The 15082-nt window shown below is 41.2% G+C and overlaps 1 protein-coding gene across 3 annotated transcripts in view; it reads right to left on the reverse strand.

Annotated features, from left to right (window-relative positions):
- psen1 (presenilin 1) overlaps positions 1 to 15082 on the reverse strand; it is a 133057-nt gene that overhangs the window by 89705 nt on the left and 28270 nt on the right. For 2 of the 3 annotated variants that reach the window (XM_073040519.1, XM_073040520.1), the window contains one exon: positions 2694 to 2846. The exons of the other annotated variant lie outside the window; for it this stretch is intronic. In XM_073040519.1, the coding sequence (XP_072896620.1) occupies positions 2694 to 2846 (153 nt within the window). The remainder of the gene's footprint in view (positions 1 to 2693; positions 2847 to 15082) is intronic. 3 annotated transcript variants of the gene reach the window in all.

Raw genomic sequence — 15082 nt, forward strand, 5'->3', positions numbered from 1 at the left:
TTCCCTGGTGTCATGGATTATTGATTACCTGACTGGCAACGTGCGCTTGCAACACTGTGTGTCAGACAGAGTGGTCTGCAGCACTGGGGCTCCACAGGGGACTGTCCTGTCTCCCTTTCTCTTCACCATCTACACCTCGGACTTCAACTACAACACAGAGTCTTGCTATCTTCAGAAGTTTTCTGATGACTCTGCCATAGTTGGATGCATCAGCAAGGGAGATGAGGCTGAGTACAGGGCGACAGTGGGAAACTTTGTCACATGGTGTGAGCAGAATCATCTGCAGCTTAATGCGAAAAAGACTGAGCTGGTGGTGGACCTGAGGAGGGCTAAGGCACCGGTGACCCCTGTTTCCAACCAAGGGGTCAGTGTGGACATAGTGGAGGATTACAAATACCTGGGGATACGAATGGACAATAAACTGGACTGGTCAAAGAACACTTGAGGCTTTCTATGAGAAGGGTCAGAGCCATCTCTATTTCCTGAGGAGACTGAGGTCCTTTTACATCTGCTGGACAATGCTGAGGATGTTCTACAAGGCTGTGGTGGCCAGTGCTATCATGTTTGCTGTTGTGTGCTGGGGCAGCAGGCTGAGGGTAGCAGACACCAACAGAATCAACAAACTGATTCGTAAGGCCAGTGATGTTGTGGGGGTGGAACTGGACTCTCTGACGGTGGTGTCTGAAAAGAGGATGCTGTCCAAGTTGCATGCCATCTTGGACAATGACTCCCATCCACTCCATAATGTACTGGTTAGGCACAGGAGTACATTCAGCCAGAGACTCATTCCACCAAGATGTAACACTGAGCGTCATAGGAAGTCATTCCTATCCGTGGCCATTAAACTTTACAACTCCTCCCTTGGAGTGTCAGACACCCTGAGCCAATAGTCTAGTCCTGGACTTATTTCCACTTGGCATGATTAACTTATTATTATTTAATTATTTATGGATTTATACTGCTATATTTCTTCACTATTCTTGGTTGGTGCGGCTGTAACGAAACCCAATTTCCCTCGGGATCAATAAAGTGTGTCTGTCTGTCTGTGAGGAAGACCGTCAAAGCTTACAGCTGGATCTTGACCAGCTGGAAAGATGGCAGATAGAATTTAATGCAGAAAAGCATGAGGTGTTGCACTTTGGGAGGACCAGCACGGTGAGCAGTAGGTCATTAAGGAGTGTGGTATATCAGAGTTGTCTGGGAATACAGATCCGTAATTCCTTGAAAGTGGCATCACAGGTAAACAGGGTCAGAGAGAAAGCTTTTGAGACACTGGCCTTCATAAGTCAATGCACTGATTACAGGAATTGGGATATTATGTTGAAATTGCATAAGATGTTGGTGAGACTAATTTGGAGCATTGTGTCCAGTTATACCACATACAGGAATGATGTAAATCAGATTGAAAGAGTACAGAGAAAATTTTACAAGGATGTTGCCAGGACCGGAGGACTCGACTTATAGAGAATGGTGGAATGATTATGACTTTATAGGGAATGGTGGAATGATTATGACTTTATTCCCTAGAAGGTAGAAGATTGAGGAGAAATCTGATAGAGAGACACAAAATTATGAGGGATATAGATAGGATAATACAAACCCGATTAAGGGTCTTGGCCCAAAACACCAGTTGTACTCTTTTCCATTGATGCTGCCTGGTCTGCTGAGTTCCTTCAGCATTTTCTTGTGTTTGTAAATGGAAGCAGGCTTTTTCCACTGATGTTGAGTGAGACTACAACTACAGGTCATGGGTTAAGGGTTAAGGGCGAAAGGTGAAAATTTTAGTGGGACCATGAGCGGGAACATTTTCACTCATAGGGTGATAAGAGTGTGGAATGAGCTGTCAGCGCAAGTGGTACATGCAGGATCGATTTCAACATTTAAGAGAAGTTTGTATAGGTACCTGGATGGGAGAGATGTGGAGGGCTCTGGTCTGAATGCAGGTTGATGGGACTAAGCAGATTAATGATTTGGCACAGACTAGATGGCCTGAAGGGCCTGTTACTGTGCTGTACGGTACTAAGCCTAAAGTTGAGAGAGGTTGAGGAAATATGTGATAGGGTACTGATCAGGCAACAATTACTTTAAAATCCAGCAATTAAGAATCAACACAAAAGTGATAAATGGAAGCAGGTACAACCACGTGTAGAGTTTGGAGTGGGACAGGAGAATTGGAGTCATTACAGAAATTCCATCCAATTTCTGAATCTCTGCAACTTGAAGCATGTTGTCTTCTCACTGAGTTTTGATGAAAGTTAGCAACTTGAGAGATCAATTATTTCCCTTGCCACAGATGCTGCTTGGCTTGTTGCTTATTCCCCAGCATCTTTTATGCTCCTTTAAAAAGATACATCTGTTCACTAAATATCTCAGAGCTTCAGCTGAGATCACAAAGGCAGACTGGATTGTACTTATTTCTACAAGTATACCACAACATGACGAGCAACTTCCACTCCTACACACCGAATAACTGATCGACTGAGTTCAGGTTCACATTTAAATTTAGACCCATCTGGGAAAATTATCATCCTCTACAAAAATAAAGTCACTCAGCTGAGTTTTTTTCAGTACAGACTTCCATGTCGATGTGCAGTTACAAACCTGCCTGAACAGGGAGGAAAAACACCCGTTTTATCAGGCACAGACCTCTGCACACATTGCTGATTCACGTCTTTGCACGGTCCATAGCCTACCTGATCAGGTCTGACAGTCTCTTCAGCCATCTCCTCTCTAAGGATCAGCAAAGGAACACACTCCTCATTTTCATCAGCACTATCCATTTTCAAACCGGCCTGCTCACAACTTTGACAGGTTGTGGCTGCTTTCTTTTCTATGTCCAGATATGTCTGGTCAGGAACAAGACAGGTGGTTACCACATTATAAACCTATAACACAAGGCAATGGCTTTATGAGCCAGAACTAGGGATAAAAACAAAGGGTAAGCCTGCAAATAAACCCAAAGAATATAAAGTTCCCTTCTCCAATGCTGCATTCCTCGCCACAGTCATAAAGACTGTAGTGACTGCATTTTGGGAAGCTTGGGGCTTCCTTGTTCACACACTTACTGAACTTCGAGTTGACTGTTTTTGGGCTAAGTACTCCCATCTACTATGATGAAGTGGTTGGTCATGACTAGAATTAACTCCAGACCAAGGACTGGACCTGTTGCAATTTGCCTCCCACCAAAACAGGTCTAGAGTGGATCCAATCTCACTGGCCAACTACTCAACTTTGGCACACCTAGACAACAGCTGTTAATCAATTTTTAGCTCAGGATTCATCACTATCATCTGCTCGGTCCTAATCAACAAGCTTCCAAACCTGAACCTCTTGCTGGATGAGACTATAGAATTGTTATTTTACTTGCTGTTTAACTTTCTTCTGCTTGTTTGTATTTTTATATAAATTACCCATATATGTAACTGTTCACTGGCTTTATAATGGGCTACAGTTCCTTGGTATTTTTCTGGAAACTTCTTGGTTTTAGAGACGGATACAGATTTACTCAAATGGGGGCTATCTTATTAGTTGATTCAAGCAATGGAATTTATTGCATTCAGCTATTCGGTATTAGAAGACCAGATCATGTTGGATCCATCTCTTTCATTTGTCTTCACCTTCCCTTTGCTACTAGGTTCTGCTTTCGCTATTTCCCTTTTCTTTATTACTTTTTTCTTTTAGCATTTAATAGAAAACTGCCATAAGCAACAATTTTTATGCTTCATTCTTGACTTCTGAATAATCTTAGATAAAAAACATTATGATTAATTTCAGCAAGGTGAAGGTATTTTCCAAATTGGCTGAGAAATTACCTAGTTCTTGTTTTAATACACCACCTAGTGGAAGTTTAAGAGTGTATGAAAACTACTAGACTGCTATTCTGGAACAGCACCAAATCTAACATAATACTCACATTAAATTCTTTAGGTGAACTACCTAAGAAACCTACCAATTGTAACCTAGTGCTTAAAAACATTTAGATCCCAATCCAACGAGATAAAAACCTGTCATTTTCAAACTAATAGTACTTCAATTCCAATCCTGAGGTATTTCCAACTACTATCCTACAATACTCAGATTATAATACTAAGAAGATAATTCCAATTGCAATCCAACAGTATTCTGATGCAATCCGTGATAAAAAGTACGTACAAATTAAGCGTTACATGAGATTACATTAAAACAATGACTAAAGTCATAGAACTTACTACAGAAAAAGGGAGGCAGGGCTGAGGGTTTAAGTTTTAACCAGAATAAAATATTCAAATTTGATATTAATGAAAATAACTGGATGAAATGTACCATCAATGTTGAGTCTACCGAAATGTGGCTTTTACATGATAATGTATGGGATAAGATCCAGAGAATACCTTTGACAAAGGAAAAAGTTGGCTGGCTGTTAGCAGTATTATCGCAGTTATGTGTGAGGTGCTGGGTTAGAAGGGCAGATCTAGGCTAGCACAGGATCATCTTGAGACAGTAGACACTAAAGTTAATGTGTTAGTAACCTCTGATTCAGTGCCTATGCTTCTGGGCTATAGTGAGCAAATCACTAACCAGCCAGAGGACTTCAAGAGTCTATAACTATCAGACATTAGGAAGTTTATTCTAGTATGATTTATTGCTGTTCTATTTCTACCAATTTTCTCTACTCACAATGTGCTAATTGAGATGACTCAATGTGTACTTGGAGGCATCACATGAATTTGCTGATGCTGGTAATGCCTCCAACTGTGGGCACCTCATTAAATACTGCACACTTCAAAATATTCACCAATGCTAGGCACTGCTGCAGATTCAGAACAAACATGCACCTGTTTCCTTGAAGTTCATTATCACAATCCAGCAACGGTGATATTAACATGATAATCAAGCCTCTTACGTATCATCTTCAACTAGATCACTTTGAGACCCTCTGTCAGTCGCAGCGGTCTATGTGATACGCAAGCTAGGGCAGTACAATATGAAGAAAGCTGTTGTCCACATAGCAAGCTTCCCCTCTTGATACAGCTGATAAATTCAAAAGACCAATACAGTTTGGCATCAGCAGCGTCGCAGGAGTTGCTGCAGCCTTCCCCATGAAGCTGCAAGGCAGCAAAGGTTTGAGATCAATTTTCCTTCTCCAGGATGAGCTGCCAACCACAACTGAAGAGCATCTGGTTTTAAGGTGTCAGTGACCTGCCTATCAGTAGAAACAGTTCCACCAGGCTTAGTAGCTAAGCCATAAGTGAAGGCCAGGAGCTGTACTTCATTTTCAGAGACTATTTGAGATGCACGCCATTGGGAGCATTTAATAGGTAGTGGGAGCTTGTCCCCATTACCACCCCAGCTTTAACAAACTTAAGGGCCCTACATGATTCCCTACATTAGGGAATCATCTCATATCTGACCAGACTCATGTCTTATGCTGGGATATCTTGATATATGCATGCAAGTTTCATGACAAAGCTATAAAGTCTTTTCACGGGTTTCCTATAAAAGCTACTTTTTGCTTGAATTCAGAAGGTACCATTCCAGTAGGGCACCGTTTATACAATTATACTTTACAATGTCCTAAATGGGGAAATGAACACAGATAGTAGTTTGCCTCCCAGGTGCCAAGGTCTGTGATGTTTCTGAACACATCCACAGTATCCTGCAAAGGGAGGGTGAGCAGCCAGAAGTCCTGATACCAACGAAATAGGTAGAAAAGGGGAAGAGGTCCTGAAAACAGAATACAAGAAGGAAGCTAAGAAGCAGGACCTCAAGGGTAGCAATCTCGGGATTGCTGCCGAGGATAGTGAGGATAGGAATAGAATAATGTGGCAGATAAATGCATGGCTGAAGAATTAGAGCAGAGGGCAGTAATTCAGATTTCTGGATAACTGGGACCTCTTCTGGGGCAGGTGTGACCTGTACAAAAGGGGCAGGTTGCACTTGAATCCATGGGAGAACAATATTCTTGTGGATGGGTTTGATAGAGCTGTTGGGAGTGGTTTAAACTAATATGGCAGGGGATGGGAACCAGTGTGATAGAGCCGAGGATGAGCCAACAGGTTTACAAGTAGATGATGGGTGTAACATGAATGTAAGGAAGGTCAAGCCAATGATTGGGTACAAATGAAGACAAAGCAAAGAGTTAAATTGTACCACAGAGGCAAGATTCAAAAGGGTGAAGAATGCAGGACTGAACACGCTGTATTTAAATGTATGTACCATTCACAATAAGGTGGACAGACTCATGGCGCAATTAGAGATTGGTCGGTATGATGTTGTAGGCATCACTAAGTCGTGGCTGAAATATGGCCATAGTTGGGAACTTAACATCAAAGGATATACCTTGTATCAAAAGGACAGACAGGAAGGCATAGGCGGTGGTGTGGCTCTATAGATAAGAGATGTAACTACATCTTTAGAAAGAGGTGACATGGGTCAGAGAATGTGGAATCTTTGTGGGTGGAGTTAAGAAACTGCAAGGATTTAAAAAAACATACGAGTGACATAGATAGGCTTTCAAATAGAAGCCAAGATGTGGCACTGAGATTGCAAAGGGAGCTGGAAAGGGCGTGTAATAAGGGTAATGACACAATTGTAATGGGGGACTTCAATATGCAAAGGGATTGGGAAAATCAGGTTGGTACGAATCACAAGGGAGGGAATTTGTTGTATGGCTACAAAATGGCTTTTCAGAGCAGTCTGTGCTTGAGCCTACTCAGGGAATGGTAGTCTTAGGTTGGGTATCGTGTAATAACATATAACAATTACAGCATGGAAACAGGCCATCTTGGCCCTTCTAGTCCGTGCCGAACGCTTACTCTCACCTAGTCCCACTGACCCGCACTCAGCCCATAACCCTCCATTCTTTTCCTGTCCATATACCTATCCAATTTTACTTTAAATAACAGTACCGAACCTGCCTCTACCACTTCTACTGGAAGCTCATTCTACACAGCTACCACTCTCTGAGTAAAGTAATTCCCCCTTGTGTTATCCCTAAACTTTTGCCCCCTAAGTCTCAATTCGTGTCCTCTTGTTTGAATCTCCCCTACTCTCAATGGAAAAAGCATATCCATGTCAACTCTATCTATCCCCCTCATAATTTTAAATACCTCTATCAAGTCCCCCCATCAACCTTCTACGCTGCAAAGAATAAAGACCTAACTTGTTCAACCTTTCTCAGTATCTTAGGTGCTGAAATCTAGGTAACATTCTAGTAAATCTTCTCTGTACTCTCTCTATTTTGTTGACATCTTTCCTATAATTCGGTGACCAGAACTGTACACAATACTCCAAATTTGGCCTTACCAATGCCTTGTACAATTTTTACATTACATCCCAACTCTTATACTCAATGCTCTGATTTAAAAAGGCCAGCATACCAAAAGCTTTCTTCACCACCCTATCCACATGAGTATTCCACCTTCAGGGAACTATGCACCATTATTCCTAGATCACTCTCTTCTACTGCATTCTTCAATGCCCTGCCATTTACCAAGTATATCCTATTTGGATTATTCCTACCACAATGTAGCACCTCACACTTATCAGCATTAAACTCCATCTGCCATCGTTCAGCCCACTCTTCTAACTGGTCTAAATCTCTCTGCAAACTTTGAAAACCTACTTCATTATCCACAACGCCACCTATCTTAGTATCATCTGCATACTTACTAATCCAGTTTATCACCCCATCATCCAGATCATTAATGTATATGACAACCCAGATCTTATTAGGGAGCTTAACATAAAGGAATCCTTAGGAGGTAATGATCATAATATGATTGAATTCATACTGCAGTTTGAGAGGGAGAAGCATAAGTCACATGTATCACTGTCACAATGGAATAAAAGGAATTACAGAGACATGAGAGAGGAACTTGCCCAGGTGGATTGGAGGAGGATACTGGTGGGGATGATGGAAAAACAGATGACTGAAGTTTCTGGGAATAGTTCACAAGGTGCAGGATAAATATGGCCCACCGAGGAAGTTGTTCTCACATGGCAGGGGTAGGCAACCCTGGCTGACAAAGGAAGTTAAGGACTGCATTAGAGCCAAGGGAAGGGCATATAATGTAGCAAAAGTGAGTGGAAGTTGGATAATTGGGACAGTTTTTAAAATCCAACAAAGGACAATTTAAAAAAGCCATAAGAAGGGAAAACATGAAATAAGAGGGCAAACTGGCCAATAATATAAAGCAGAGTACTGAAACTTATTTCAGTTATATAAAGAGTAAAAGGGAGGTGAGAGTTGATATTGGACCACTGGAAAATGATTCTGTTGAGGTAGTAATGGGGACAAAGAAATGGCAGATGAACTTAATACTTTGTATCTGTCTTCACTGTGGAAGACACCAGCAGTGTGCCAGAGGTCCGTGAGTGTCAGGAAGCAGGAGTAAGTGCCATTGCTATTACAAAAGAAAAAGGGCTAGACAAACTCAAAGGTCTTGAGGTGTAGAACTCACCTGGACCAGATGGACTACATCCCCGAGTCCTGAGAGAGGTTGCTGAAGAGATAATGGATGCATTGGTCATGATCTTCAAGAATCACTTAAGGACTGGAATATTGCAAATGTTACTCCACTCTTTAAGGGAGGAAGGCAAAAGAAATGAAATTATAAGCCAGTTAGCTCAGTAGTTGGAAAAGTGTTAGAGTCCATTATTAAGGATGAGGTTTTGGGCTACTTGGGAGACCAATGATAAACAAGTTGAAGTCAGCATAGTTTCTGTAAAGGGAAAACTTGCCTGACAAATCTGTTAGAGTTCTTCAAGGAAGTAACCAGCAGGATGGACAAAGGTGAGGCAGTGGCTGTCATTTGCTTGGATATTCAGAAGTCATTTGATAAGGTGCCACACATGAGGCTGCTTAACCAGGTAAAATCCCATGGTATTACAAGAAAGTTACTGTCATTTATAGAGGAATGACTGATAGGCAGGAGGCAGCGAGTGGGAATAGAAGGGGCATTGGCTTGGCTGGCAGTGATTAGTTGTGTTCCTCAGGGTTTGGTATTTGGTCTGCTACTTTTCACATTCTTTGGCAACGATTTGGATAACGAAATTGATGGCTCTGGGGCAAAGTTTGCAGATGATACAAAGATAGGTGGTGGGTTAGGTAGTGCTGAGAAAGCAATGCAAGTGCAGCAGAACTTAGAAAAATTGGAAGAATGGGCAAAAAAGTGGCAGATGGAATACAGTGCTGGGAAATGTATGATAATGCATTTTGGTAAAATGAACAGTAGTGCAGACTATTATCTAAATTGGGAGAAAATTTAAACATCAGAGATGCAGAGGGGCTTCGGACACCTCGTGCAGGACTCCCAGGAGGTTAATTTACAGGTTGAGTCTGTGGTAAAGAAGGCAAATGCAATGTTGCCATTTATTTTAAGGGGAATAGAATATAAAAACAAGGAGATAATGCTGAGGCTTTATAAGACACAAGTCAGGCAGCATTTGGAGTATTGTCAACAGATTTGTCCCTATATCTCGGAAAGGATGTGTTGTCATTGAGGAGTTAACATAGGAGGAGCATTTAGTAGCTTTGAGCCTGTACTCTCTGGAATTTAAAGAATGCCAGGGGATCTAATTGAAACATACTGAACGTTAAAAGGACTAGATAAGGTGGATGGGGGTATCCAGAACTAGAGGGCACAGCTTCAAAACTGCAGAGCGATCTTTTAGAACAGAGGTAAGGATGAAGATTTTTAGCCAGAGAGCAGTAAATCTGTGGACTGCTCTGCCACAGTCTGCGGTTGAGGCCAAGTCCATGGGTATATATATTTAAGGCTACAACACACACAAAATGCTGGTAGAACACAGCAGGCTAGGCAGCATCTATAGGGAGAAGCGATGTTGACGTTTCAGGCCGAGACTCTTCGTCAGGACTAACCGAAAGGAAAGATAGTAAGAGATTTGAAAGTAGAGGGGGGAGGGGGAAATGCGAAATGATAGGAGTAGACCGGAGGGGGTGGGATGAAGCTAAGAGCTGGAAAGGTGATTGGCAAAAGTGATACAGAGCTGGAGAAGGGAAAGGATCATGGGACAGGAGGCCTCAGGAGAAAGAAAAGGGGGGGGGAGGAAGCACCAAAGGGAGATGGGGTAAGAAGGGGAGGAGGGGCATTAACGGAAGTTAGAGAAGTCAATGTTCATGCCATTAGGTTGGAGGCTACCCAGCCGGTATATAAGGTGTTGTTCCTCCAACCTGAGTTTGGATTCATTTTGACAATAGAGGAGGCCATGGATAGACATATCAGAATGGGAATGGGACGTGGAATTAAAATGTGTGGCCACTGGGAGATCCAGTGTCTTGACGAAGAGTCTCGGCCCGAAACGTCGACATCGCTTGTCCCTGTAGATGCTGCCTAGCCTGCTGTGTTCTACCAGCATTTTGTGTGTGTTGTTGTTTGAATTTCCAGCATCTGCAGATTTCCTCGTGTTTATATTTAAGGCAGAAGTTGATAGTTTACTGTTCTTTCAAGGCATCAAAGGATATGGTGAGAAGGCAGGTGTAGGGGGTTGAGTGGGATCCTTATCAGCCATGATGGAATGGTGGAGCAGATTCGATGAGCTGAATGGCCTTATACTGCTCCCATGTCTTATGGACCCTGGAATTTTCATGACAATGCCCATCAGAAAAATATTACAGTTCAGAAAGGTTTCTGTCAAGCAGTAAGAAATGATTACGTTTAATGCCTCATTCTTGACTTCTGAAAAACCTTGGATCAAAAACGTCACAATCCAACAATCAGTATCTCCTTCAACTGTACTGACAGGAGGACAGTTAGTGTGGATCAGTAACATCTCCTTCTAACTAACAACCAACACAGGCGCACCTGAAGGACACACACTTAGCCCACTGCTCTACTCTCTCTGTAGATGGCTCAAATGCCATCTCTGAATTCATCCACAGCATATTGGCAGAATTTTAGATGACGATAAGGGGGCAGCAGTAGAAAGAGTTGGCAGCCTCAAGTTCTTCGGAATAAACATTTCGGAAGATTTATCCTGGACCCAACATATTGATGCAATTGCAAAGAAAGCACACCAGTATCTCCTAATATTTCATTAGGAGTTTGAGGAGATTTGATGCGTCACTAAAGACTCTTGCAAATTTCTACAGATATACGGTGGAGAGCATTTGACTTGTTGCGTCTTCACCCGATATGGAGCCTCCGATGCACAGGATTGAAAGAAGATGCAATGGGTTGCAGACTCAGGGTACATCACAGGCACCGCCCTCCCCACCATCAAAGATATCTTTAAGCAATGATACCTAAGGACCTTCACCATCCATGATGCGTTCTCTTTTTGTTAGTACCATTGGGGAGGTACAGGAACCTGAAACCCACACTCAGCATTTCAGGAAAGGCTTCTTTCCCTCCAACATCAAGTTTCTGAAGGGTCCATGAACACTACCTCATTATTTCTTTCTTGTACTGTTTTCATAACTTAATCATTTTTTATATTTGCACTGTGCTCTGCTGCAAAACAACAAATTTCAAACCCGATTCTGATTATTGCCAGTCTTTCTCAGACCTGCAGTTTTTTTTTCTTCCGATCACAAAGACTGGCTCAAGCTAAGCCCAGGCTTTAAGACACATGTTAAATAAGCACAGACGGGTAGAGAAGGTGAGAGTCCTAGTAATTCCAAAGATTGAAACCTACACAGGTGGCAGGTCTGGAAATAGGTAATGCAGACCAAGAAAACCGATGGTTTTGGCTGATGTAAGCTACAATGGAAGACCCAACCTAAGAAATCAAAAACATTGATGAGAATTTTTAAATCCAGTTGCTGCTAAACGACGATAAGACAGAGGTAATGGACGGACAAGGGCAAGTACATGTTAAATATTTTTTAAACCAATGCTGATAATTTAAATAGATTAGAAACCAACTATTGGGCAATTCAATTAATATTCAATTTCCAAGAAAGTCGAAAGAAAATCTCCCTGATCGGCACCTAGAAAATGTGTCCAGCACTCAAAAGTAAATGAATTAACACCTAGTACATCAACCCAACCTCACACCATGTATTGATCTGACCTGCAGAGCCCAGACATCCATACCTCATAATAACCTCTCTAGGGCTCACTTAGAAAGGGCCAATAAAAATAATTTAAGTGCAAGCAGAGCAGACACTTTGGAGTGTGCCAGTGTTTAGGGTCGCTTTGACTCATCAGGTGAGATTAAATATTTGGTAAGTTTCTCTCTTTGTTTTCATTGGTTCATTTCTCATCTGTCAGGGCATTGTAATTTAGTGAGAATAGCTCCAGGGCAGTGTTTTGTACTGTGTGTGGGAAGTCTGGAAGACCTCCAGTCTTCATGGTATTATAGGAAAGATTCTAGCATGAATAAATCAGTGGCTGATTGGCAGGAGGCAAACAGTCGGAATAAAGAGAGCCTCTTCCTGCTGGCTGCCAGTGACTAGTGGTGTTCCACAGGGGTCTGTGTGGGAACAGGTTCTTTTTAGGTTATAAGTCAATGATTCGGATGATGGAATTGATGGCCCCATTGCAAAGCTTGCAGATGATAACAAAGATAGGTGGGGGAGCAGGTAGCTTTGAGGAAACAGAGAGGCTATAGAAGGTTTTGGAGATTAGGAGAATGGACAAAGAAGTGGCAGATGGAATTGTGTTGGCAAAGTGTGTCATCATGTACTTTGGTAGAAGAAATGAAAGGGTTGACTATTCTCTAAACGGAGAGAAAATACACAAAGGAACTTGGGAGTCATTGTGCAGGATTCCCTAGAAGATAATTTACAGGTTAAGTCGGTGGTAATTACAAGATAAGGCTGGTCGAAGATTATTCACCCAAGGTATTAAATGAATGTTTTAAGTACAAAAAAGTCATGTCTGAGTTATATAACAAAGGGTATAAACCTTCACTAAATTACCCTGCTCACCTCAGGATCATTTTGAAAAATGGATCTCCTAAGTGGTTTCTTTCGATTGAGGAAGTGCACGATTTTCTTCAGGCCGAATCAAGTCCAGAAAATTAATTGTTTAATACTGTTTTATGTAAACTATGCTTCCTTAGCTTGACCGATTCTTTGTTGTTGGAAGTTTGCAGTCTAAAGGTTTAGAACGTCTTTCTTATGAACAATACTTTTTCTATTCTCATATATTCTTACAATTAGCTTCTGTTCTTATCATATTTTAACATGATGTTTTGAATTCTTCATTAGCTCTTTTGAATAATATTTAGTCTATCAACTCCAGAAGTTTAACTGTTTATTTTTGCTTCTTATAACCTTGTCCCCTCAGTTTGACTGATCAATACATTGCATTTTTGTAGTTTTATTTGTATAGCACTTTGAATAATTCTTTTTTGATATATTTTCATAAATAATTCTTCTTTTCCTTCTCATTTTTTAGAAAATTAATAGAAAATTTATTAAAATTAATTAAATCTGTAAGCTTTCTTTGTAATTATTTTTTGCAAGCACTATGTTTTGAATGTTTTTCAGTTCATTTGAAGGTTATTTGGTTTATGTTGGATTTCATTTTGTACTAATCTTTTCTCCTGGGGAGCTCTGCCAGTAGGATGTTGGGGGTGGGATTTATCACTAGATTAGCTTTCTTGGGTGATTTTTTTCTTTGAGGGGGGTGGGCGGGAGTGGGCTGTTTTTTTTTCTTTTTCCTTTTTATCACCTGTTTGATTATCCCCGCCTCATCTATTGCTTGGTTAAGTATTTTGAATTTTAAGGTTTGGATTTTTGATATATTCCAGTGGTTCATATGTTTAACCTGTTTTAAACATATTTAAATGGTACACAATATTATTTTCTTAGTTTAAATGTGAAAGGTTTAAACCACCCTGTGAAACTCAATAAGGTTTTTACCTATATTAAGAAACTGACTGCCTCAATTTTTTTTTAAACAAGAAACACATGTTCGCAGATCTGACTGTGGATGTTTGTTCAAGCGTTGGAATGGTCTAGCTTTTCATTCTTCCTTTCAAACCAAGGCCAGAGGTACTTCGATTTTGATTGACAATTCAGTTGCCTTTGTTCAACATGATGTAATGTCTGAGCTTTCTTAGCCATGGCATCAATGTGGTTGGACCAGGAGAAAATATTGGTGATGTTCACACCTAGGAAATTAACCCCATTACCTCAGCATCATTGATATAAGCAGGTGCATGTGCACCCTCCCCCACCCCCAAATTCAAAGACCAGCTCTTTTGTTTTGCTGACATTCAGAGGGAAACGTGGCTGTCATGACACCATGTCACTAGGCTCACTATCTCCTTCGACTCATCATTTTTTTGAGATAAGTTACCATCCGCAAGCAGGTGGAGTTCGAGCAGAACTGAGCCACGCAGTCTCGAGTGGAGTAAGCGGCTGAATTTGCAGCCTTGTGGGGTGCCAGCATTGAAGATAATCTCAGAGCAGGTGTTATAACCTAACCTACCATAGCAGTCAGTTGATCAAGGATCCAGTTGCAAAGCAAGGAGATTAACCCCAGGTTTGGGAGTTTGGAGATGAACTTGCTTAGGAGTTATAGAATTGAAGGAGAAGCTGTAGTTAATAAGTAGTCTAGCATAGGTACCTTTATTGCCCTGATGCTGCAGAGAGATTAGTGTAGGACCAGAGAGATGGCCCCTGCCAGAGACCTGTTTTGGCAATAGGCAAATCACAGTGGATCTCCAGGCGGCTAGAATTAATGGGTGCCATGACCAGCCTCTTGAAGCTCTCATGATTATAAATGCTGGACCACTGGAGGCAGTCATAAAGGCACATTACCTCGTTTTACTTGGGTACTGGTATGACAGTGGTCTTCTTAAAGAAGGTGAAGACCTCAGACTGAAGCAGGGAGAGATTAAATATTTCTATAAATACCCCAGGAAACGCCTACCTACTACTCCCAAAGTGATGTTCAATACAGACAAGTCACAGAAGAATTGGTGAAATTACAAATTATAATAATAGTGTAAAGTTCAAAGCAAATTTATTATCAAAGTACAGATATGACACCATATACTATGCTGAGATTCATTTTGATTCGGGCACAGAAGAATAAAAAATACAATAGAATCAATGAAAAACTACACATAAAGACTTACAAATAATCAACGTGCAAAATGAGATTTGTGCAAGTACAAAGTATTA

Source organism: Hemitrygon akajei, chromosome 3 (genome assembly GCF_048418815.1).
Source record: "Hemitrygon akajei chromosome 3, sHemAka1.3, whole genome shotgun sequence".
In the NCBI taxonomy this organism is placed as follows: Eukaryota; Metazoa; Chordata; class Chondrichthyes; order Myliobatiformes; family Dasyatidae; genus Hemitrygon; species Hemitrygon akajei.